General features: G+C 45.1%; 1 protein-coding gene across 1 annotated transcript in view; it reads left to right on the forward strand.

The window, feature by feature from the left end:
- LY75 (lymphocyte antigen 75) overlaps window positions 1-25,896 on the forward strand; it is a 237,303-nt gene that overhangs the window by 98,474 nt on the left and 112,933 nt on the right. Inside the window, exon 5 of the mRNA XM_082260091.1 lies at window positions 15,096-15,206. Within this exon, the coding sequence (XP_082116217.1) occupies window positions 15,096-15,206 (111 nt within the window). The remainder of the gene's footprint in view (window positions 1-15,095; window positions 15,207-25,896) is intronic.

Here is a 25,896-nt window from a genome sequence, read left to right on the forward strand (position 1 = left end):
TGTGAGAGGAGGCAAAATTTTACCCCAGCAACAGGGTTTGTGAACATTTTAATTGTGTGAGTGGGTAGGAATTATGCCCTGGTCTTGGGAAGAGGGGGTCAAAGCCCAGTACATAGAGCAACCAGTCAGAATCTTTTGTATGATCTGATATCTATGAAATGTATTTTTAATGGTTGTTATGGATTACTGCACTTTAGCTTTGTTCTGGAACAAAGCTGGCCATTGAAATATGTGCTTTTTTGATCAGCTAGCTAGCTGATCACAGAAAAGAATAGATTTCCCCATCCACAAAATTGAGGTGGATGAGGGAATTCTCATATTTTGACAGCAGGACTCCTCCACTATCAGAATGCAGTGATCAGTGCTGCAGCTGAATTTTCTAATAATCCGGTTTGAGAGAAGCTGATCATGAGATCAAGTTCTCTCTCTGTGTAGAGGGAATGGTCATAGATGAATGGAAATTTGTCCAGTCCCTGCAGAACCGGCCACATTCTCATCCATATATGGCCTTATACACATTTTGCATATAGGTCTCATGCACACTGGACGTTTTGCAACTCTCCTAGACAACTTTCCTCCTGGCAGCAAAGTTTTGGCAAAAAAAAATAAAAAATACTTGACAGCTGTAAACTCCTGTAATGTGTTCAGGCGCATTAAGCGCTTGGGCGTTAATTCATTTTGTTGGCCAGAATAGTTATTTATTCTGGCCATTGAGATTAATTTATGCTCGAGCGCTAAATGCGCATAAACACTTTAAATAAATTTACAAGTGTCAAGTGTTTTTTTTTCTGCCAAATCTTGTGCCAAAACTGCCGCTTCTGGGCATACATGCTGTGTAGAGCTGCACGATTAATCGTAACCGAATCGAGATTCACTCCCCCTGACGATCTTAACATGACACTTGCTCGATTCTTTACATAGCTATGAGGGAGCAGCTGTCAAAAAAAAAAAAAAAAAAAAAAGAGCCTCCCGCAAAAGCCTATCAGCATTAGTCTCCCACTGAACTGTAAACACAAATGATTACATTGTATCTTGGAGGAAGGAAGTTTAACCTCTTAAAGACTAAACCTTTTTCCTACACTTGTTGCTTGCAAGTTAAATCAGTTTATTTTTCCTAGAAAAGTAGTTAGAACCCCCAAACATTTATATATTTTTTTTTTTAGCAGAGACCCTGCAGAATAAAATGGTGATTGTTGTAAATTTTTATGTCACACTGTATTTGCGCAGCAGTCTTTCAAACGCAATTAATACACTTTAATGAATAAAAAAATAAAACAAAACCGTAAAGATATCACAATTTTTTTTATAATGTAAAAGATGTTACACAGAGAATCGTGATCTTTATTCCAAGCAAAAAAAACGTGATTCTCATTTTGGCCAGAATCGTGCAGCTCTAATGCTGTGGTGTTTTTATTTTTTTTTTTTGTTTTTTTTTCTGCCTCTAAACTCCTTTTTAGACCCCTTTCACACTAAGGTGCCTGAAAAGCTCAAGAAAACCTATTCCCTCTAAAATCAATGAATGCTTTCACATTGGGGCGGTGCGCTGGTGGGGCATCTTTGGAACATGTTTGAAGTGCTAAAAAAGCTTCTAAAAAATACCCCTCTCCTCTGAAATGAATGGCAAGCGCATGAAAAGCTCTTCGAAAGCGCTCAGTGTTTTACTGGCAGTTTGGAAGCGCCTCAGTGTGAAAGGGCTCTTAGACTCCTATGTGTGCAGGGATACATGGGCTAACATGCAGGGGCAATTAGAGGTAGAAAAAAATGCCAAATGCCCCGAGGAGCAGCAGAAAAAGTGTCCAAAGTGTATGAGGCCTTAATGTGACATGCAGTGTCATTGATTTCAATCAACCAATAGTCCGTACTTCAGCACTCACACGTTGCCTATATTATTTTATTTTTAAAAGTACACCAAATGAAAATCTATGTGTGACTTGCATCATTGAAATTGTCTTGTTGAGTAAATGGTACAGCTCCTTCTTTTTTTTTTTTTCTATTCTAATTTTGTATGTATGTCATGTGCTGGGGACTTTTGAATGACTCACGTTTGTTATATGGAAAATGAGATGCATGTGGCCAGTTATCGCGAAACCAGTGCTCCAGGAATAGACAAAAAAAAAAAAAAACTTGTAACGGTTATCTACCCAAGGCCACAGAGGCATTTTCCTGTCTTTTGGAGGGGGCAGGGCTTGCCACAATTTACACACTTTGGTCATGAAAAAAACAAGTAACGTAAATCCTAATAGATGCAAGTAACCTCTAACATATTTGTCTAACATGCAGAACGTGGCTAACTTGTTAAAGCCCCCCATCTTTTTTATTTTTTTGTTTCATTTTCTGTAAGCTGTGGATTTTTGTTTTGAGTGCAGGATCCTCACATGGTTCTCATATGTCGTATATTTCCTGGGTATCCTGTCCCTCCTAGTCTCCAGTACTTCAGAGGGAGTACATTCAAGGAAGGCACAATGCAATGTCTGTTGTCTCCTGCACACTGCGCAGTTAACCTCAACCATTCTAGTCTTGGATGGTCTGGGTGCGGGAAGTTTACACATTGTGTATGTAGTTTGCAGTAATATCTACACTGAACAAAATTATAAACGCAACACTTTTTCATTTTTGTCCCCATTTTTCATGAGCTTAACCCAAAGTTCTAAGACTTTTTGTATTTACACAAAAGGCCTATTTCTCACAAATATTCACCCATCTGTCTAAACCCGTGTTAGTGAGCATTTCTCCTTTGCCGAGATAATCCATCCACCTCAGAGGTGTGGCATATCAAGATGCTGATTAGACAGCATGATTATTGCACAGGTGTGCCTTAGGCTGGCCACAATAAAAGGCCACTCAGCAGATTTACTGTATGGGGGGGGGGGGTCTTAAAAACCAGTCAGTATCTGGTGTGACCACCATTTGCCTGACTCAGTGCAACATCTCCTTCGCATAGAGTTGATCAGGTTGTTTTTGGCCTGTGGAATGTTGGTCCTCTCCTCTTCAATGGCTGTGTGAAGTCGCTGGATACTGGCAGGACCTGGGATTCCCCCCTCAATTAAATGTAGCTCCCCAGTGCAGGCAGCACTCATGCCGCCCCACGCCATGACACTCCCACCACCATGATTGACTGTAAGCAAGACACACTTGTCTTTGTACTTACCTGGTTGCCGCCACACATGCTTGACACCATCTGAACCAAATACATTTATCTTGGTCTCATCAGACCATGGGCTATGGTTCCAGTAATCCATGTTCTTTGTCTGCTTGTCTTCAGCAAACTGTTTGCGGGCTTTCTTTGCATCATCTTTAGAAGAGTCTTCCTGCAGAAGAGACGACCATGCAGACCAATTTGATGCAGTGTGCTGTGTACAGTCTGAGCACTGACAGGCTGACCCCCCCACCCCCACCTCTTCAACCTCTGCAGCCCTCCCCAAAGATAACCTCTGGATATGATGCTGAGAACGTGCACTCAACTTCTTTGGTCTACTATGACGAGGCCTGTTTGAGTGGAATCTGTCCTGTTAAACTTCTGTATGGTCTTGGCCACTGTGCTGCAGCTCAGTTTCTGGGTCTTGACAATCTCCTTATAGCCTAGGCATATTTATGTAGAGCAACAATTCTTTTTTTCAGAGCGTTCTTTGCCATGAGATGCCATGTTGAACTTCCAGTGACCAGTATGAGAGAGTGGGAGCGATAACACCAAATTTAACACACCTGATCCCCATACACACCTGAGACCTTGTAACACTGAGTCCCATGACACCGGGGAGGGAAAAAGGCGAATTGGGCCCAATTTGGACATTTTCACTTAGGGGTGTACTCACTTTTCTCGCCAGCGGTTTAGACATTAATGGCTGTGTGTTGAGTTATTTTGAGGGGGACAGCAATTTTACACTGTTATACAAGCTGTACACTCACTATTACATTGTAGCAAAGTGTCATTTCTTCAGTGTTGTTGCATGAAAAGATATAATAAAATACTTACAAAAAGGTGAAGAGCGTACTAATTTTTGTGCAATACTGTACATATATACGTTTCATTCATTTTAAAACGCTGCCAAGAGGTTTACAGATAATGAGAGAGATCACCCAAACTTGTGAGCAGGTTTACACCACAGGTCCCACATTTTATGAAATTTTAGGGAACAGTTTCTATTCCCATACATCTCTTTTTTTTCATAAGGGATAACCTGACAAAGCAATGAATTCCCACTAAGCTACAGCAGGAGAGGATGGGCTCCTCCATTTGATAGCTATGGTTTCAGGAGCTAGAAATAACCTTTCTTGCAAAAATATTCTAGTGTAGCGTGGTCAGTATTCTTTGTCTGGTATACCAAAATAACCAAATGTCAGGTGTACATGGAAGAGAGAGGTGGTAAGCATTGTAACCACTAACTACCAGAAGTCTGAGATTATTGGACAACCCCAATGTGGTGCTTTAAAATCTGTCTGTGTTTATCACATCATATGCAGTTGGGGGGGGGGGGGGGGGTGACCATTTTGTCCCATTTTGTGCAGTTAAACAGGAGAGTATGTTTGGTGCATAATTTACAGTTGAATTCATCTAAATAGCCACTGGTGAAGGCAACATGTGAGGGGAGTTTATATCCTCCCACAATCTTGTGTGGACACACACCGATCAGTCAACACATTATGATCATGCACCATAACCAGTCAAGGCATGAGCGCCACTCAACCTCTGAAGGTATGTTGTGGTATCTGCCACTAAGCCATCAGTAGCTGATCATTTAAGTTCTGTAAGTTGCAATGTGGTACCTCCATGGATCCAAATAGTTTTTCCAGCACATCCCACAGATGATTGATTGGATTGAGATCTAGAGAATTTGGAAGCCAAGTCAACACTTCAAACTCATTGTGTTCAACCTGTATTCTCTTATTCAGCAATATGAGCTACAGTAGTTCTTCTTTTGGATCAGACTAAACGGACCAGCCTTCGCTCCCCAGTAGTGGTGTACTGAAATGAAAATTGTGGACCGAGACCAAAAATTCAGGATGGACTTAGACCAATACCGAAATGGAGTTTAAAAAAAAAATGTATATATATTTTGTATTCAACCTTTTAACTAGGATCATGAATTTTAAATGATTATGAATTTATTAACGGACATTATTGGGATCTTTTCCTATTTTTAGTCGATAATATTCGACGGCCATTATCTGCACCTTTTTTTTCTATTGGCAAAACGCTGATAACCTTCTTTTCGGTCGATATATCGGTGCATCCCTACTCCCCTGTGCGTTATTGAGCTTTAGCCAGCCATGACCCTGTTTCTGGTTTGTCAGGACCAATTGTGGTAGGTCCTGATCACTGCAGACCAGAAACATCCCACAAGAGCTGATGTGACCCACTTGTCTAGCCATTACAAGTTGGCTCTTGTTAAGTTGCTCAAATCCTTATGCTTGCCAGTTTTTTATCTGTTTTCAACACATCAACTTTACGATACAATGTTCACTTGCTACCTAATATATCCCACCCACTTACAGGTGTCGTCACAATAGGATAATCAAAGTTATTGACTTTACCTGTCAGTGGTCATAACGTTATGGCTGATCAGTGGAAGTATGGTCTGAAATGTAGTCTTAACCACTTGCCTTCCAGGCAAAGTGACGTACCGGTACGTCACTAGCCTGGGAGCAAATAGGGGGCGAGCGCGCGCCGCCGGAGGTGCGCTCCCGCCGCCGCTCGTACCCGAAGATGCCGGTGCGTGTGACCGGCGGACCCGATGTCCGCCGGTCACTCGCGATCGTCGGGTAGAGAGGGAGAAAGGCAGGCGGGCGGCTAATGTAAACAAAGCCGCCTGTCACTCTCCCCTGTGTAAAATCACAGATCACTCGGTCCTGCTATCTGTGCTGTTACACAAACAGCCACATCCAATGACAGTAAGAAACACGCCCCTAGGGACACACTTAACCCCTCCCTCTCCAATAAAGTTAACCCCTTCCCTCCCAGTGTCCTTTTTACAGTAACAGTGCATATGTATAGCACTGATTACTGTAGTAATGTCACTGGTACCCCCAAAAGTGTCAAAAATGTCAGTCAAGGGTCCGATCTGTCCGCCGCAATGTCGCAGTCCCGCAAAAAAAAATGGCATATCGCTGCCATTACTCATTAAAAAAAAAAAAAAACAATAAAAATGACAAAAATCTTTCCCTTAGTTGGTAAACGCAATAACTTTTGCACAAACCAATCAAAATACGCTTTTTGCGTTTTTTTTTTTACCAAACATATGTAGCAGAAAACAAATTGGCCTAAAATGTTAAATTTTGATTTTTACATTTTTTTTTTTTTGGGTGGAATTTTTTTGTTTATAGCGCATGATCAAAAAATCGCACAGGTGATCAAATACCACCAAAAGAAAGCTCTGTTTGTGGGAAAAAAAGGACGTGAAATTTGTTTAGGTACAGCGTCACACGACCGCGCAATTGTCCGTTAAAGTCACACAGTAAAAAATCGCAAAAAACCCCCTGGTCAGGAAGGGGGTAAAATCTTCCGGGGCTTAAGTGGTTAAAGGAGTTGTAAAGTCTTATGGTTTTTCACTTTATTGCATTCTATGCATTAAGGTGAAAAACCTTTTCTACTTCAGCTGCCCCCAGAGCCTCCCCCTTTTCTTACCTAAACCCAATCATTCCAGCGACGAGCACGAGCCCAGCGGCCTCAGCCGCTGTATCGGGTCCTCGTTGGATAGATTGATAGCAGCAGGAGCCATTGGCTCCCGCTTCTGTCAATCCAATCCAGTGACACGGGAGCTGGGGGCGGGGCAGAGTCCTGCTGTCTGTATCAATGGACACAGCAGTGGGACTCGTGAGCGCGGCCGCACTGGTGCCCCCATGGAAAGCAGCTCTCTGTGGGGGCACCCGATGAAAAGGAGGAGCCTGGAGCGACCCTGGTGCACCCCACCAGAAAAGGAGGATCCAGGCATCTCTGTGCAAATCCTATGCACAAAGCAGGTAACATGGTTTGATTTTGTTTCGTTTTTTTAAAACCAATCTTTACAATCAATGACGTTTTACCTAGTTTAGTGTGTAGCAACTAGCACGTGGGAATGTAGAGTGGATGATAACTTTTTGGAGCCTTGTGACTTTAATACTCATGCTACTGGGTATTCAGAGAAGGTCCCCAAATTGTGCATCAAAGCAGTGGTAAGATACTAAGGAGGAAACTACAGCATAAATCATGTCTCTCTTATAATTGCAAGATTGAGTACATGATTGAGGTACACTCCCAGTAAATGTCTGAAAGAGTTAAAATTCCATGTGATTCCTATAGAGTGAGAAGTGCACTTACTGTCCCGCTCCCAGGGGCGTACCAGCAGGCGGGGGAGGGGGGAGGCGCGCGCACTGGGGATGTCAGACGGGCCACTGGGATCGCCGCACTGGGTGGGGGTGTCAGCCGGGCCACTGGGATCGACGCACTGGGTGGGGATGTCAGCCGGGCCGCCCGGATCTCCGCACTGGGGGGTGTCTGAAGGGCCGCCCGCATCGCCGCACTGGGAGGATGTCAGGCAGGTGTCCGCCAGGCTGCCCGCATCGCTGCACTGATGGGTGTCAGGCCAGTGTCCGCATCTCAGTGTGAAGAACTTCCTAGAAGGCAGCTGCAGGAAAAAGGTCAGTGCCTGAGGAGTCTCGTTTTGTGTGCTGGATGGGATGGGACAGCTGCATAGATGAATTGAACTTTCCATATTTATTCCTCATGCCTCATGTCGCTGAATGCTTGTTACTCCTCATCTCAGAAGCTGCACTAGGAATATGGAAAGTTCAATTCATCTATATGCAGCTGCCCCATCCCCCTCCTATACAACTTCCTTTGCTGGCCCCCCTCAGTGCTCTTTAGCCTCCCTTCAGTGCTAATAACCCCCCCCCCCGGTGCTATTAACGCCCCCACAGTGCTCTTTAGCCCCCTCAGTTCCCCCGCAGACAGTGCTCTCCAGTTCCCCCCCTCCCCCTGTGCTCTCCATCCCCCTGGTTTTCCCTGCTTCCAACCCCTGCGCCTTCCAACCCCCCTGCAATGCTTTCCAAACCCCCCCTTAATTCTCTCCATCCCCCCCCCTCCGTGCCATTCAGCTCCTCCAGTGCTCTCTGCTTCCCCTGTGCTCTCCGGCCTCCCTAGTGCTCTTCTATCATGTCCGCAGTTCTTGACCATCTGTTGCATCATGTCCGCAGTCTCTGACCATCTCTTGTATCATGTCCGCAGTCTCTGACCATCTCTTGTATCATGTCCGCAGTCTCTGACCATCTCTTGAATCATGTCCGCAGTCTCTGACCATCTCTTGTATCATGTCCGCAGTCTCTGACCATCTCTTGTATCATGTCCGCAGTCTCTGACCATCTCTTGTATCATGTCCGCAGTCTCTGACCATCTCTTGTATCATGTCCGCAGTCTCTGACCATCTCTTGTATCATGTCCGCAGTCTCTGACCATCTCTTGTATCATGTCCGCAGTCTCTGACCATCTCTTGTATCATGTCCGCAGTCTCTGACCATCTCTTGTATCATGTCCGCAGTCTCTGACCATCTCTTGTATCATGTCCGCAGTCTCTGACCATCTCTTGTATCATGTCCGCAGTCTCTGACCATCTCTTGTATCATGTCCGCAGTCTCTGACCATCTCTTGTATCATGTCCGCAGTCTCTGACCATCTCTTGTATCATGTCCGCAGTCTCTGACCATCTCTTGTATCATGTCCGCAGTCTCTGACCATCTCTTGTATCATGTCCGCAGTCTCTGACCATCTCTTGTATCATGTCTGCAGTCTCTGACCATCTCTTGTATCATGTCTGCACTCTCTGACCATCTCTTGTATCATGTCCGCACTCTCTGACCATCTTTTGTATCATGTCCGCACTCTCTGACCATCTCTTGTATCCTGTCCGCACTCTCTGACCATCTTCTGTATCATGTGAGGGGTTGTAACAAATGAAAAACATCAATTACAGAGTGCGCTAAAAAATTATGGAACACAAATATTCACAAAAATGGTGATTGCTGATGTTCAGCTAAACACAAAGTCTATATTCTAAATGATGAGACTGTGCAAAAGTCTTGAAAATCCAAAGAATATAGTGAGGTTGGGGAGTGATGAAGGATAAGGGTAACCTCTTCCCAAACGGTGATCCAGACAGTGCTCAAATGTACACGTGATGCACCCAGTGTTAAGAAGGGACTCTTACCAGATGATGGAGAGATGCAAACATATAGTGTATAACCCTGGAGTCCGTTAGGTCAGCTTGTAGGAGAGAATTCACAATAGGAATAAAGCGACCATCTGCTTCCAAAGTGTAGGGATCTAGAGGCTTCCACTCAAGGGGATATCGCCACCAAGAACATGCCCAAGGAAGAGAAGGGGACTATAGTGCATTACCTCACTTTATTGAACCAATAAGAAAGAGTAACACTTACATTGTCAGGAGAAAAAACAGCATATGTAAATTTTGGATCGAGGACCTCTGCAGTAGTCCGGGATCATAGGCAACACGGCTAGCTCCCCCCGACGCGTTTCCACTAACAAGTCGGCTTCTGGGACTGGAGCTGTAGCCGTGCTGCTCGCATCTCTCATGTAAATAGTGTGGCTGATGGACACTTCCGGTGCGGCCGTGGCGAGGACCCGGAAGTGTTGTGACGCACTTCCGGTTCAAATGTTAGCCAATCACGGTATGTTGAGATGAAGACCCGGAAGTTCTAAAAAGCGCTTCCGGAGGCTTCTGCGGCCAATCACATCGGATGTCAACAAAACTCATCATCCATAACACCGGAGTATAAATAACATAACTGTTCTTATCGGTGCCAAGAATATTGGAATTGTATATGAAGGCAAGCGATTCCATCTGTCTATATAATTATCAAAAAGGAATCCATTATAAATAAAAGGCAGACAGAATTCTCTTATTAGAAGTATATGACAGATGTGTAGTCTATTCAGTTATATTAAAAAGGGTTTAAAATTAACACATAAATTCCCTAAAATACCACAGATTTGGTCTAAGGACCCGGAAGTGGTTTTAATAATTGTGGCTAAAGCATTTACTATATAAAAATATGTGAAAAATATATAAAAAATATATAAAAAAATTTTTAAAAAAATTTATTTTTAAAATTTATTTTTAAAAACATCTAGGGTCATCAAACGTTGTGTAATTTTTTTTTGGGGTGTGTGGCACCAAAAGTCTCCATCCGCCAATTTCACATTTATATAAACGTATATGGCCTAAATGCTAATAAAAACATGACATTAAAAAAACTTAATGTAAACTCTTGTTTCAAACATATAAGAGAAAAAAGAGAAAAAAAGGAAGGTAATAAAGCAGGGCGGGAAGGGAAAGGTAGACCAGAAGAAACTTAGAATGTTATTATCCTATGTGGGTGTGTGGTTATTCATTATTGATGTGGGCATTAATGTCCCATTCCACATTCATACCCCATGGCTGATAGCATTTTAGTTCATGAATCCAAAACGTCTCTCTCCTGGAAATAGATCTCTTCATGTCACTCCCCCTCCAATGTGGGGAATAGCACTCAATCACAACAGCTTTCAAATTTGAGTAGCTTCTATTGTGACACTTATCATGATGGGAAGAGAGACTATGACCAGGGAAACCTATTTGTATATTGGTGAGATGTTCACCTATTCTGATACTGGGGGTCCTGATCGTTCTCCCAACATATTGTAATCCACATCCGCACGTTAGGAGATACACCGCCCCTTTGTGAGGCACGTTAGGAGATACACCGATCTCACAAAGGGGCGGTGTATCTCCTAACGTGCGGATGTGGATTACAATATGTTGGGAGAACGATCAGGACCCCCAGTATCAGAATAGGTGAACATCTCACCAATATACAAATAGGTTTCCCTGGTCATAGTCTCTCTTCCCATCATGATAAGTGTCACAATAGAAGCTACTCAAATTTGAAAGCTGTTGTGATTGAGTGCTATTCCCCACATTGGAGGGGGAGTGACATGAAGAGATCTATTTCCAGGAGAGAGACGTTTTGGATTCATGAACTAAAATGCTATCAGCCATGGGGTATGAATGTGGAATGGGACATTAATGCCCACATCAATAATGAATAACCACACACCCACATAGGATAATAACATTCTAAGTTTCTTCTGGTCTACCTTTCCCTTCCCGCCCTGCTTTATTACCTTCCTTTTTTTCTCTTTTTTCTCTTATATGTTTGAAACAAGAGTTTACATTAAGTTTTTTTAATGTCATGTTTTTATTAGCATTTAGGCCATATACGTTTATATAAATGTGAAATTGGCGGATGGAGACTTTTGGTGCCACACACCCCAAAAAAAAATTACACAACGTTTGATGACCCTAGATGTTTTTAAAAATAAATTTTAAAAATAAATTTTTTTAAAAATTTTTTTATATATTTTTTATATATTTTTCACATATTTTTATATAGTAAATGCTTTAGCCACAATTATTAAAACCACTTCCGGGTCCTTAGACCAAATCTGTGGTATTTTAGGGAATTTATGTGTTAATTTTAAACCCTTTTTAATATAACTGAATAGACTACACATCTGTCATATACTTCTAATAAGAGAATTCTGTCTGCCTTTTATTTATAATGGATTCCTTTTTGATAATTATATAGACAGATGGAATCGCTTGCCTTCATATACAATTCCAATATTCTTGGCACCGATAAGAACAGTTATGTTATTTATACTCCGGTGTTATGGATGATGAGTTTTGTTGACATCCGATGTGATTGGCCGCAGAAGCCTCCGGAAGCGCTTTTTAGAACTTCCGGGTCTTCATCTCAACATACCGTGATTGGCTAACATTTGAACCGGAAGTGCGTCACAACACTTCCGGGTCCTCGCCACGGCCGCACCGGAAGTGTCCATCAGCCACACTATTTACATGAGAGATGCGAGCAGCACGGCTACAGCTCCAGTCCCAGAAGCCGACTTGTTAGTGGAAACGCGTCGGGGGGAGCTAGCCGTGTTGCCTATGATCCCGGACTACTGCAGAGGTCCTCGATCCAAAATTTACATATGCTGTTTTTTCTCCTGACAATGTAAGTGTTACTCTTTCTTATTGGTTCAATAAAGTGAGGTAATGCACTATAGTCCCCTTCTCTTCCTTGGGCATGTTCTTGGTGGCGATATCCCCTTGAGTGGAAGCCTCTAGATCCCTACACTTTGGAAGCAGATGGTCGCTTTATTCCTATTGTGAATTCTCTCCTACAAGCTGACCTAACGGACTCCAGGGTTATACACTATATGTTTGCATCTCTCCATCATCTGGTAAGAGTCCCTTCTTAACACTGGGTGCATCACGTGTACATTTGAGCACTGTCTGGATCACCGTTTGGGAAGAGGTTACCCTTATCCTTCATCACTCCCCAACCTCACTATATTCTTTGGATTTTCAAGACTTTTGCACAGTCTCATCATTTAGAATATAGACTTTGTGTTTAGCTGAACATCAGCAATCACCATTTTTGTGAATATTTGTGTTCCATAATTTTTTAGCGCACTCTGTAATTGATGTTTTTCATTTGTTACAACCCCTCACATATTTATAATTTTTCAGTGCTGCTTTTTTTCACTCCTTTTTCTCATTAAAGGTTCGCGCACCTATTTCTCTTTTCACCATCTTCTGTATCATGTCCGCAGCCTTTGACCATCTCCTGTATCATGTCCACAGCCCCACACTTTTTTTCCCAGGACTTGACCCTGAGTATAGACAAGAGTAAGTGTCACATTTGTGCATCTGTGCCATCCATACCAGTCCACCTGCACCTCCATCATGACTGTGGCTTGGGCCTAAAGAGTAAGCGCTGCATTTTGTGCATCTGACTGTGCCATCCATACCAGTCCGGGAGCACCTCCATCATGACTGCCTAAATTAAAGCTTTTTCCCCATGTACATTACAAAGATTGTCATTTATTTTAGTAAAAATATGCTGGGTGTGACATGGATTTTCTTCTTATTTAACATGTATACATAGAGATTTCATGAAACTTTAGGTCATGAATATTTACGTGAAGTCATGGAAAAGTCATGGAATTTTATTGGTAAAAATGTGTATGAACCCTGAGAGGCATTCAACCTCAATCCACCTTTGGCCAATTTCAGGAATATCCCTCCTCATGTCTAGACCTTTAGTGGTTGGATCCATTAACCCTGTGTGGGTAAACCGCTTCACTGCCGAACATGAGAGTGTAAGGAATTTATTTCAGTGAGTTTACACCTAATGTGGAGAGGCGAGTTGCTCACGAACGGTGTGGTGCGAAGATTTTATCTTGTTTGAAGGAGTTTGTCTGCTGCACCTTTTTGCTTCTATATGAACTTTGTTGCACATTGGAGAGTGGTTTATATATGTGTGTTTAATTAACCCACACAGGGTGATTACACACTTTATATTTTGATTTATTTTGGATGTTGAGATACAACTATTCACAGGAGATAGTGATAAGACTTTAATAATTTTTCTCACTGGTGTATTTGCTTACACGTTTGAGTGATGCTGTTTACTTATAATTTTGGTTTAGGTGTTCCTATATGCATTTCAATTGATTATTTAAAGTGGCAGCTACACATTTATCACTAATTTATTTAAAACCTTTTTTCATTTTTTTTGTAGTTTCACTTACACTTTTTAAAAAAAAAAAAAATTTCTGTGATGCAGTGGTGAATGGTTGCTTTGGCATTTATGTAAGATCACGTATTATTTTTTTCTTTTAAGTAGGGGTGCACCGATCCGTCTTTTTTGGTCCCGATGCCGATCTTTTGCTTTGTGAAATCGCAGATCCCGAGTCCGATCCGGAAGTACTGTTTTGTGAGCTTATAACAAAATAATACTTCTGGATCGGTATCGGCAGATACCTTATAACATTGTGCATTTAAGAGGTTAAACTTCCCTCCTCTGGCAGAAGGAACAAAAAGATACATTGTATTCATTGTGTTTACTTAAGCCTCGTACACACGCAACGATTGTTGGCCGACCGATCGGCCGTCTTTTGTCCAGTGTTGTGTTGGTTGAAATGTGCTCTGGACTGCACACAATTTTTTTCAGCCAACAACAACCAACTTCAGAAGTGATGTCATGTGCTGGTTTACTTTCCGTGTGTTTTTCCTTCTCTGAGCATGCCCAGTCTTGCTCATCTGATTTTTGTCTTCCGAAATCTGTACTGACTGACGAACAATCGGCCGTTCTGTTGACGGCCAACAAAAATTTTATAGCATGCACACCAGATTTTGTTCGGCCGAAAAGTTGCAGTTGCTTGTCGGAAGCATCATACAAACAAGCCGACAATCGGCCGATCGGACGTTGACCGAAAATTCACGGCCAACAATCGTCGCGTGTGTACGAGGCATTAACTGGGAGACTGACAGGCATTTGCAGGAGGCTTTTTTTTTTTTTTTTTTCTTTGACAGCTGTTCTCTGCTCCCTCACAGCTATGTAAAGAGCAAAACCGGATTGGCCCATGGATTGGTTAATTTTACCAATCCCCCGATCCAGCTATTATGGCCATATCAGCGCCGATATCCGATCCTAATATCGGATCGGTGCATCCCTACTTTTAAGGCCAACAGCTAGTATATTGGACTTTGGGTGGGCCTAGAAAATAGCAATCTGTTTTTTGAACTTTGGACCAGAGCTTTCCAAATGGGTATAAAGGGCCTTTCAGTAGAGGCCTTACTAAGTAAACTTGTAAATATTTTATTAGAATGGTAATACTATGCGCTGTGTGATAGTCAGCGTTTGACATTCATGTAATTTAATTATATTATTCATAGTGCACCAGATCATGGAAATACCCTGATTTGTAAAATCCCCAAAGTTTGAAGATAATTCCCATGTCTTTATATAATTTAACGCCTTGCAACTGGTAATATTAGCTTTCGTGCCCTCTTGCCAAGTCCAAATGATTGTACTGTTCCTGAGCACTTTTTAGGTTGCTGTAACAGGAAAAGTGGTTAAAGCACTTGACAAGTAAGGGGTTGCTTGCAAAACCTACAAGTTCCTGTTCATGAAAAACTTAAAGGGTGTTTTCAAAAGAATTCTATTTTGATGAAAGATTCTTTTCAGTAATTGAGTAAATACATTTTAATTTTCAGACAAAGAGGATCCTCCTGACTTTGTATGGATTGGACTTAACCGCTTGGACAGTGCTAGTGGATGGCAGTGGTCTGATAATAAACCCTTGAATTTCATCAACTGGGATGAAGGTATGAAATATGAATCAGTTCGGTAACCAGAATTGTAGTCCTTGTCAAACTTTTTCAAGTTGTGTGTTTTTTTTTTTTGTGTTTTATTTTTTTGTTTTAACTTTCTTTTTTTTTTTTTTTTTTTTGGGGGGGGGGGGGCAGAGATGTTTTTTTTTTTTTTTTTTTTTCCCCATAAGCAAGCAACAAACAAGATGGATGGATGAATTGCCCCCAAACTAATTGGTTGCAACTACCGTTCAAGAAAAATGTAAACATTTTCCAGCATGTTCCTTTGACAGAGGGCGATCAAACAACTGCTGAACCAGCCGAATTTCTTCCTACATGCCCCAAGAGATTAGTAATCTGAGAAACAAAATTGTATTCTTTCTCTGTATAATGTCAGAACCAAATTCTAAGAGCTGTAATTTCTCTGCAGCCACAGAGTCCCATAATGTATTTTATTCCCGGTTCCTAGAGGATCCATAGTTTTTGTTTCTCTAGCGCTCATCGACAGACGTAGTCCTCGGTGATACACCACCTTCGGGTTATGTTACCTCCGCAGGAGCAGGACTAGACAGGAAATTAAAAAGCTCTGGCCACACCCTAGGGGCAGTCCCAGAGGGTATATCCTCTCTCTCTCTGCCTCAGCAAATCAGTTATTTTCTGTCTAGTTAGGAGTAAGGACCTAGACACCTTGCTGGGATCTTAGGTCCTGGCAAGAATTTTTTCTTAAAGGATTTTTTTAGACAGCTTTTTCTCCAGTGTTCCTGTGAGATCTTCAATCAAGAAAGCTGAACTGGGCGACGGGCTGGATGTTGAGATCCGGTGGTCACCCCAGTTCAGCCTACGAGCGCGTGCAGGCCATAGCTCCGCGCTGGGTCGGCCGCGACAAAGTCCCATTAAAAGGACTGAACCCGCGAGTTAAACGTCTCGCTGAAACGCCAAAGACCATGAGTCACGGCGTTCGTATCGGTCGACAGCCCTCCCGCCCCGGTGGAGAGGGGTACTGTCAGGAGTTGGTGCCCGCCTGGTTCCGGTATGGTGAGTAGTATGTTCCCCCTTTCCCTCTGACGGGTTTTGTGGTGAACGCGGGCCCCTCTCGGTATGGTAAGAAAGAGTCCTTTCTATCCTATAACATGTCACAGATCCTCCTACTTTGAGTGTGATTTTTTGTGTACAAAAAGCCAGGAGGCTTGGTTTGGGGTAATCTGTGGCATTCTGGGAATCTTATGGGTTAAGTATAAGCTACCTACCAGTCAGAAGCCACGGACATGTAGACTGCCTTCCAAATCAGATCTCCAGCTATTAGCAGGCCTCCCGAACGGCCATGCGGTCCGCCAGGGGCCGATACCGCCAACCACGCCATATCCCCAGGCAGAGACAGTGTTGTGTGCAGCACACCGACATTCAGCAGGCCGCCGCCATTTTTTCTTGCAGGATCGCACGAGCCGCCATTTTGGCGTAGCCTCGTGTCTCCAGCATGGGGGCGGCCATGTTTGAGGTGATCCTACACCTCGTGGAGCTTGGGGGAGGCGCCAGAAGGCGTGCAGAGGGGCGGAGCCGCCTCCTTTCTTCCTGGGCAGCCAGCCAAAAGACTTCCTGTTTGTCAAGACAGCGCTGTAAGCTGTTGCAGTTTAACTCTGAGCATCAAGTGGTGAGCCTGGGGGTCTATCTCTCTCTCTCTCGATCGATAGGGATCCCTAAGCAGGTAACACTAAGGGGCTTTTTTGTGGCGCTGGGGGTCAGAAAAATGTGTGGGAACAGAAAACGACCAGACTTTCTCGGATGGTCGGGGCCAGATAGCTCTAGGGACGCCTGGTTCAGATCCAATCAGCGCCAGTGGTCCTAGAAATTCTAGGCTGGCCTCCTCAAGCCGGCCTGGCCGACTTGGACATGTTAGTCGCAGACGTTCCGTGGGAACTTCGTCTCAGGGAGTGTCTGTGGTCTCAAGGACCAATTTACCTTCGTGCTTTACAGTCGCTGGTTTTAATGGCCTGGCCATTGAGACCCAAGTACTGAAGGACAGAGGTTTGTCTACTTCAGTCATTCCTACCCTTATTAAAGCAAGGAAAGCGACTTCCAGCAAAGTCTATTATCACACATGGAAGACTTATATTGCGTGGTGCGAATCTTTAGGATTTCCTCCACGTACCTATTCGGTGACTCGAATATTGGCTTTTTTGCAACAAGGGGTTGAGCAGAAGCTAGCCTTGAGCACCATCAAGGGTCAAGTTTCAGCATTAGCAATCTTCTTTCAGAAGCCTTTAGCTACCAAATCCTTGGTGCGGAATTTCATCCAGGGGGTGCGGCACCTGGCTCCTCCAGTCCGCGCGCCCTTACCGCCCTGGGATCTTAATTTGGTTTTGTCGGTTCTACAGAAACCTCCTTTTGAAAACATCAGGGAGATTCCCTTGCTTACTCTATCCCAGAAGGTGGCCTTCTTGGTGGCTATTACTTCTGCTCGCAGGGTGTCAGAACTGGCTGCATTATCATGCCAGTCACCATACCTAGTGATTCATAGGGATAAGGTAGTACTTCATCCTAAGCCATCTTTTCTTCCCAAGGTGGTTTCAGATTTTCATCTGAATGAAGATATTGTACTACCTTCCTTGTGTCCTCAGCCCAAGCATCATCGGGAACATGCGTTGCATTCCTTAGATGTGGTTCAGGCAATCAGGGTATACCTGAAAGCTACGGAATCATTCCGTAAGACGGATTCACTTTTTGTGATCACGGATGGCCCCAGAAAGGGTTTGCCTGCATCTGCCGCGACCATTGCCAAATGGATTAGACAAACGGTGGTACAGGCTTATTCTATTAAGGGTCAGAGCCCTCCGTTCCCTGTTAGGGCGCACTCCACTCGAGCGCTCAGTACTTCCTGGGCCTTTCGCCATCAGGCGTCAGTGGTCCAGGTATGTAAGGCGGCCACCTGGTCGTCGGTACATACCTTTACAAAATTCTATAAAATTGATGTGACGGCATCGGCGGATGCCTCATTTGGCCGCAAGGTTTTGCAGGCCGCAATTTGAGGAGACCGGTGGTCTACCTCGAGGGTTTTTTTCTGTTTGAAAAAAAAAAAAAAAAATTGTTTTCTCTTTTTTTTTTTTTTGGTTGAGTCTCATCATTAAGGATGAGCATTGTAAACTTCTAGTTGGCACCGGTTGGGCCTTCTAGATTGGGATTTGATTTCCATTTTCCCACCCCTCAGTTGTGATACTGCTCTGGGACGTCCCGAAGGTGGTGTATCACCGAGGACTACGTCTGTCGATGAGCGCTAGAGAAAAATGGATTTTTGTAAAATCTTACCGTAAAATCCTTTTCTCTTAGCTCATCAACAGACGTAGTCCCCGCCCCTCTGTTTTGGAGTTGGGTTGGGTTAAATTCTCTAAGCACTGCTTTTCCACATAACTGATTTGCTGAGGCAGAGAGAGAGAGGATATACCCTCTGGGACTGCCCCTAGGGTGTGGCCAGAGCTTTTTAATTTCCTGTCTAGTCCTGCTCCTGCGGAGGTAACATAACCCGAAGGTGGTGTATCACCGAGGACTACGTCTGTCGATGAGCTAAGAGAAAAGGATTTTACGGTAAGATTTTACAAAAATCCATTTTTTTGGTTAGTTTCGGAAAATCCTTGGACTGGGTTTTGTCTGACTTCGGTTTGCATTCCTTTACAAGTCTGAAGCGGGTCAGGAGGAGGTCATCTGCAGGTTAAATGTACCTGTCAATGAATTCTGAATGATCTCAAAAGCCTCTTAAAGCAGTTGTATCCTCGAGAGAAAAGAAAAAAACAAGCCCTGCAGGACAAAGACATAATGAAGTAGTATGCATCGCATACTAGCTCATTATGAAATGCTTACCTTAGAACGAAGCCCCGACACGGTCATCTGGAGAATGCTGAGGGTGCTGTCATGTTCCCTCACCGTCTCTTCCGGGCTCGGCGTCCCCGGCGCTGTTAGTGGCCGGAGTCGCGATGACGTCACTCCCCGCGCATGCGCGCGGGGGTTTCACTTTCCTGCCAGGGCCCGGCAAAGAGCTCTGAAGGTCCGCCAGACCTTCAGAGCGCATGCACCACTGACGACAGCGGCTGCATGCAGGTTGAATATCTCCTAAACCGTGCAGGTTTAGGAGATATTAATTGTACTTACAGGTAAGCCTTATTATTGGCTTACCTGTAGGTAAAAGTCAAATAAAGGAGTATACTACCGCTTTAAGTGTAAAACTTGTCAACACAGACCCCCTAATTCGTTTTTGGCCCTAGGAGGTAGTTTGCAAATTTCAGGACAAGCAGAAATCCCATCGTGTGGATGGCTTTACTGAAAAAAATAAGTAGAGCATGTAAACAATGTATTCCTGAAGTCCATATTTTTGTTACCTCTTTCCCAAATAACCTGTGTTATTCCATTCTGCATTCAATTTTTTGTTACCCCCAGCATTTCATATTTCTGATATGTGCCTGCTGTACCACGTACTTGTATGAAAAGGTGTTCTGTTCTGTTTTGTATTGCGTCCTTTGTGTGAAATTCCTGATATTCCTGCTTTCCTATTAAAAACTGACCACTAGATGCGAGAGCAAACCTGGTCCGTTCCCTAGCTATGTTGGGAACTTGGCCTGCTCTCCTCCATTGATCAGACCTGTCCTGACACAACCCCCCCCCCCCCCCCCGCACAGCCATTCGCTGAGAAGCTCAGTGTGCTGCTGCTTCTCGTCCCCCAGCTTTTATGCAGCTAAAACCAGAGGGAATGTGATCACTTATAAAAAAAGGGAAAAAAATGTGTGTGTGTGTGTGTGTATGTATATGTATGTGTGTATATATATATATATATATATATATATATATATATATATATATATATATATGTATATATATATATATATATATATGTATGTATATATATTTATTATTTTTTTATTTATTTTTTTACTCTATCCACAAATGTTTTGCCTTTCATTGCAATTTTATACTGAATGGGTGGTTTTACAAGGTGATCGTTTACAATCACTTTTAGCCCAGTACACACTATAAGAAAGTCAGACAAACAATTGTCCAGTTTTCCTCGATGTACAGCAAGTTGAAACCAAGGATGGTACTAATTGTACGAAAATTCTCATACGACAAAGGCTTTTTTTCTCTATCGGTAATTGATGGACGCGGACTGTGTTCTTAACAGTAGAGTTATACTGCCCCCTACAGGAGGTTCTGGCTACGCCTATGGGCAGTCCCAGGAGGTATACTCCCCCTCTCTGCTATAGGATGTCAGTTTTCATCTGCAACTAAGATCAGATCTGGGCGATGGGTTGGATATATAGATCCAGTGGTCACCCCAGCCTGCCAGCGATCGTGCACAGACCCCAGCTCCGCGCTAGGTCGGCACAACATAGTCCCACCGGACAAGGACTGGCCCTGCGAGTTAAAACTTCTCATCAGGTCGCACACGACCGGGTCTAGGCCCTAGTCGCAGCGTTCCTATTGGCCGACAGCCCCCCCCACTACGGTGGAGAGGAGTTCTGTCAGGAAATGGCGCCTGCCTGTGCCAGATATGGTGAGTAATTGTTCCCCCCTCCTCCCCTGGCGTGTTTTGGGGTGGACACGCGAGCCCCTTCCTTGGTCGGTCGGACCGCCCCCCCCCCCCCCCGGGATTCCCCTCTGTCCTGTCACGCACCGCCCCCCCTCCCCCCTCCTCCCCTCACCTACTAGGGATATGAGCTAACCCTGGGGGCTGCGACCAGGGGTCATGCCGATGATGAGGATGGGGGGGGGGGCGCCGCCGGCGACTGGTTATTGGATCGTGCAGGGGGGACTCTCCTGTCAATCCCGTCCAGGAGGCTGGGGGGCCCCCTCGGGGGCTCCCATTTTGTTGTAGCCCATGTACTGCATGTTTCTGTAACCCGCCGGCCATTTTGCGGTGGATCCCCATTGAAAATCAATGACGCCCATGTTTTTGGAGTCCCTAGAGGCGTTTTTTGGTGGTGGAGCCCCTCCCTAGTGCTGACACTCTGGTTTTTTTCTTCTGATCAAGATCGCTGCAGACATATGCTGTACAGACATCCTGGGCCTTCCTGGTGCATCTCTGGTGCGGGTGGTGAGTCTGGGGGTCTCTCTCTCTCCCTGAAGGTCTTCAGTGCTTTGCGCCTGACCTCTTGGGGGCGCTTTAGCGCAGTGGGACGTTCTAAAAAAAAAAAGTGTTTTCTTCAAACTTTTTCTGCGGGTTCCCCTGGTGCGACAAGGACCATGTGGAACACGTTTCCCCACCTGACCCCCTCTCGAAGGCCACAGGGCTCTCCGGATCCATCCATAGATGCACTGTCGGCGGTTCTGGAATCTTTTTTGTCCCAGGTGGAGGCGGCCTTTAAGGGGCAAAGTGACAAAAATGCCCCTACCCCTGCCTCAACTGATGGGTCAGATTCTGAATCTGATTCAGCCACCGCAGATGTGGGTCTCCCTTCGGGTCTACTGCCTCGCGCCCTGTCTCCTCTGATAGTGAGGATGACACCTCAACCTCCGCCACTGCGCAAGAAAAGGCGCTGGTGAACGCACTAGTTGTATCTGTGCGTGAGACCCTAAAAATGGTGGGCGCAACTGTGACTGAGGTACAGGCTACATTTGGCACTCACAAGCCATCCAGAGCTGCAAAGGTTTTCCCCTTTCCCGTGTATTTTGATAACCTAGTCAAAAAAGAGTGGGACCGCACAAAGCGTCCCCCTGGGGTGCCTAAGCGGATTTCTAGATGCTACCCCTTTAAAGAGTCCCTTTATAAAGAAGTGGACTGTGCCACCTACAGTGAACCTTTCGGTCTCCAGACTGAATAAAGCTACCATCATTTCAGTGGAGGATTCCCTGTCCTTTAGGGATCTGGTGGATAGAAAGACTGAGTCTGTTGCCCGCTATATGTACTCTCTGGCGGGGTCAGCACTCAGACCGGTGTTTTACTATTGCACTTGTGTCACAAACCTTGACTGAATGGGCTAAGTTATTACACCGTGACCTGGAGGGGGAACATCTCCCCCCTGCCTTGTGGAGCTGGCGGACCAGTTGATTCAGGGGTTGCAATTTCTTTGCGATACCTCGCTGGATGTGGCTCCACTATTGGCGCGACTGTCGGTGTTGGCAGTGGTCGTTCGGCGTATACTTTGGCTAAAATGCTGGTCTGCGGATCAGACTTCCAAGAAGACCTTGTCTGGGCTACCCTTGATGACATTATTAAAGGTCTTGCAGGGGGTAAGAGTACCTTTCTCCCACAGGCTAACAAGGGTAGGGACCCAGCACACACAAGTTTTTTTCGTCCCTCAGGGTCAAGTGATAAGGGATCAAAGGCCTTCAAGGCCCCCTCGGACGGCTCCAAGTGACCCTGGTCTGGCAAACAGAAATCGGGTTTTCTCCAGACCCGCGGATCAGACCCCTTCAGCCTGAAGGTGCGCCCTCACCCATATCTAGAGTGGGGGGACGTCTTTGCCGGTTCCCGGACCTGTGGCCATCCCGGATACAAGACAAGTGGTTACATACGGGGTCATACGGTCTGGTTACTCAGTCAAGTTTCGATCTGTCCCTCCGGTAAGGTTCTTCCCTTCCAATGTGTGTCGGTCCCCGGATCGCTTACAGGCTCTCTTTGTGGCGGTGCAGGACCTGTTACAACAAGGAGTAATAGTTCAGAATTCTGAACTTTTCAGGGCTTTTACTCAAACCTGTTTACGGTCCCCAAGAAAGAAGGCAAGGTGCGTCCAATTCTGGACCTAAAAGCACTGAATTGCTTTGGGTGAGTTTAAATATTCAAGATGGAATCCGTTCACACAGTGGTGGCTTACCTACAGCAGGGGGATTTCCTGGCCTCCATAGACATCAAAGATGCCTACCTTCACATCCCAATATGTGCAGGACATCAACGGTTTCTGCGTTTTGCTGTGGGAGAGGATCACTATCAGTTTGTGGCGTTACCCTTTGGTTTCGCCTCTGCTCCTTGGGTCTTCACAAAGTTCTTGGCTCTGGTCCTGGCGTTGTTTCGCCAGCGGGGGATATCGGTTCTGGGTTACCTGGACAATCTGCTTCTCCGTGCAGAGTCTCCCATTGCGCTGGTGATAAACTTGGAGGTAACCATGAGAACTCTGGAGGAGTTTGAGTGGATTCTGAACCTTCAGAAGTCGTCCCTGGTCCCTTCCACGAGACTGGATTATCTGGGCCTGACTTTGGACTCCTCAGCCAGGGTGTTTCTTCCTCTGGACAAACTCCAAAAACTCCAGACTGTGATTCAGCCATTGCTGTCCAGCAAATATTCGTTACTTCGGACTTGTATGAGAGTTCTGGGACTGATGGTATCGTCCTTTGAGGCGGTCTCTTTCGCTCAGTTCCACACGAGAATCCCCCAGAAGGAAATCCTTCTCAAATGGAAAAAAGATCCAAACTCCCTGAACAACCAGATCCAACTGAGCCAGATGACCAGGGGGTGCCTAATATGGTGGCTTCGGTCCCCGGCGCTCAAACTAGGAAACCCCCCCCCTAATATTGGACAGTTGTCACCACAGATGCCAGTCTGTCTGGGTGGGGAGGTGTTCTCGGCCAGCTTTCTGCCCAAGGATTCTGGTCCCTGGAATAATCCAGGTTACCGATCAATGTTCTGGAGCTGAGAACGATCAGGTTTTGCCTAGTCCACTGGATGGAGTACCTTCAGGGCTGTCCTGTGTGCATGCAATCAGACAATGCCACAGCCATGGCTTATATCAATCACCAAGAGGGCACCAGAAGTGGCCTTGGAGGTGGCAGGTATCCTTTGATGGGCGGAATGCTTTGTTCCGGCTCTTTCCGCTTTTCACATTTCAGGAGTGGAAAATTGGCAAGCGGATTACCTCAGTTGACAGACTTTGGATCAAGGGGAATGGTCTCCCCAATCGAAGGTGTTCCAGCAGTTTTGCCTTTGTTGGGGCACTCCAGAAGTAGATCTGTTGGCATCTCGGATCAACAGGAAAGGGCAGAGGTTTGTGGCCCGCTCTCGGGACCCTCTGGCAGATGCCACAGACGTGCTGGTGGCTCCGTGGGGTCAGTATCCGCTGATGTATGCCTTTCCCCCTCAAGTTGCTGCCAAAGCTTCTTCGCAGGATTGAGGCAGAAGGGATTCCGGTCATCCTTGTGGCTCCGGACTGGCCTCGCCGAGCTTGGTATGCCGTCCTGGTCAGGCTAGTCACAGACATTCCTTGGAGACTTCCTTCAGGGAGGATCTACTGTCTCAAGGGTCAATCTTCCATCCTGGTTTACAGTCACTGGCTTTCACGGCTTGCTTGGCTGTTGAAAGCCAGGTCTGAAGGACAGGGGATTGTCTGCTTCAGTGATTCCCACTCTGCTTAAAGTAGAAAAAGCAACTTCTAGAAAGATCTATCATCGTACGTAGAAGTCTTATTTTGCGTGGTGTGAGTCTCCTGGGGTTCCCTCTCGCTCTTACTCGGTGGCTCGGATCTTGGCCTTTCTTCAATGGGGAGTTGTTCAGAAATTGGCCTTGAGTACGATCAAGGATCAGGTCTCAGCGTTGGCAATTTTCTTCCAAAGGTCGTTGGCCACCCATTCCCTGGTACGTAACTTTATCCAGGGGGTTCGACACTTGGCACCTCCGGTGCGACCGTCTTTCCTACCTTGGGACCTTAATTTGGTGCTGTCGGTTCTCCAGAAACCTTTTGAAAATAGTTGGGAGATTCCCCTGCTTAGCTTATCCCAGAAGGTGGCCTTTTTGGTGGCTTTTACTTCTGCACGCAGGTTGTCGGAACTGGCGGTGTTGTCCTGTCGTCCTCTCTATCTGGTGGTTCACAGGGATAATGTGGTGCTTCGTCCGGATCCTTCCTTCCGAAGGTGGTTTCCAGTTTCCACTTAAATGAGGATATTGTGCTACCCTCCTTGTGTCCTAAACCTAAACATCCTAAGGAATTTGTACTGAATACTTTGGATGTGGTTCCGGCAATCAGGGTGTACTTGGCGACTACTGAGTCTTTTCGAAAGTCAGATTCACTCTTTGTACTCACGGATTGACTAAAGAAAGTGCTGCCTTTGTCTGCTGCGACTATTTCCAGATGGATTAAACAGACAGTTGTGCAGATTTATTCAATTAAGGGTCCGGTTCCTCCTTTCCCGGTTGGGGCACATTCTACTCGGGCACTTAATGCTTCCTGGGCCTTTCGTCATCAGGCATCTGTGGTTCAGGTTTGTAAGGCGGCTACCTGGTCGTCTGTTCATACCTTCACAATGTTTTACAAGGTGGATGTGCTGGCATCTGCAGAGGTTTCCTTTGGCCACAAAGTTTTGCAGGCTGCCGTTTTTAAGGGTGTTTTTTAGTTTCCCTTGAGGATGTTTAATGTTTTTTTTTTTTTTTTTCCAGGTGGGTCTCATCTTGTTGTTCTGAGGAGTCCTATGTTTCATGGTTGGCTATGGTTCAGCCTTGGGGAATTATTTTCTGCTGTTCCCACCCCTCATTTTTATGGCACTGCTTGGGGGCGTCCCTACTGTTATGAAGAACAGAGACTGCGCCTGTCAATGAACGATAGAGAAAAATTGATTTTTGCCTTACCGTAAAATCCTTTTCTCTGAAGTTCATTGACTGACGCAATACCAGCCCCTCTATTTTGAGTTGGGTTGGTATTATTTTCTCTGACACTGCTTTGTTACAAAACTGACATCCTATAGCAGAGAGGGGGAGTATACCTCCTGGGACTGCCCATAGGCGTAGCCAGAACTTTTTTCT

The sequence above is a fragment of the Pelophylax lessonae genome (genome assembly GCF_965119305.1).
Source record: "Pelophylax lessonae genome assembly, chromosome: 6".
NCBI lineage: Eukaryota > Metazoa > Chordata > Amphibia > Anura > Ranidae > Pelophylax > Pelophylax lessonae.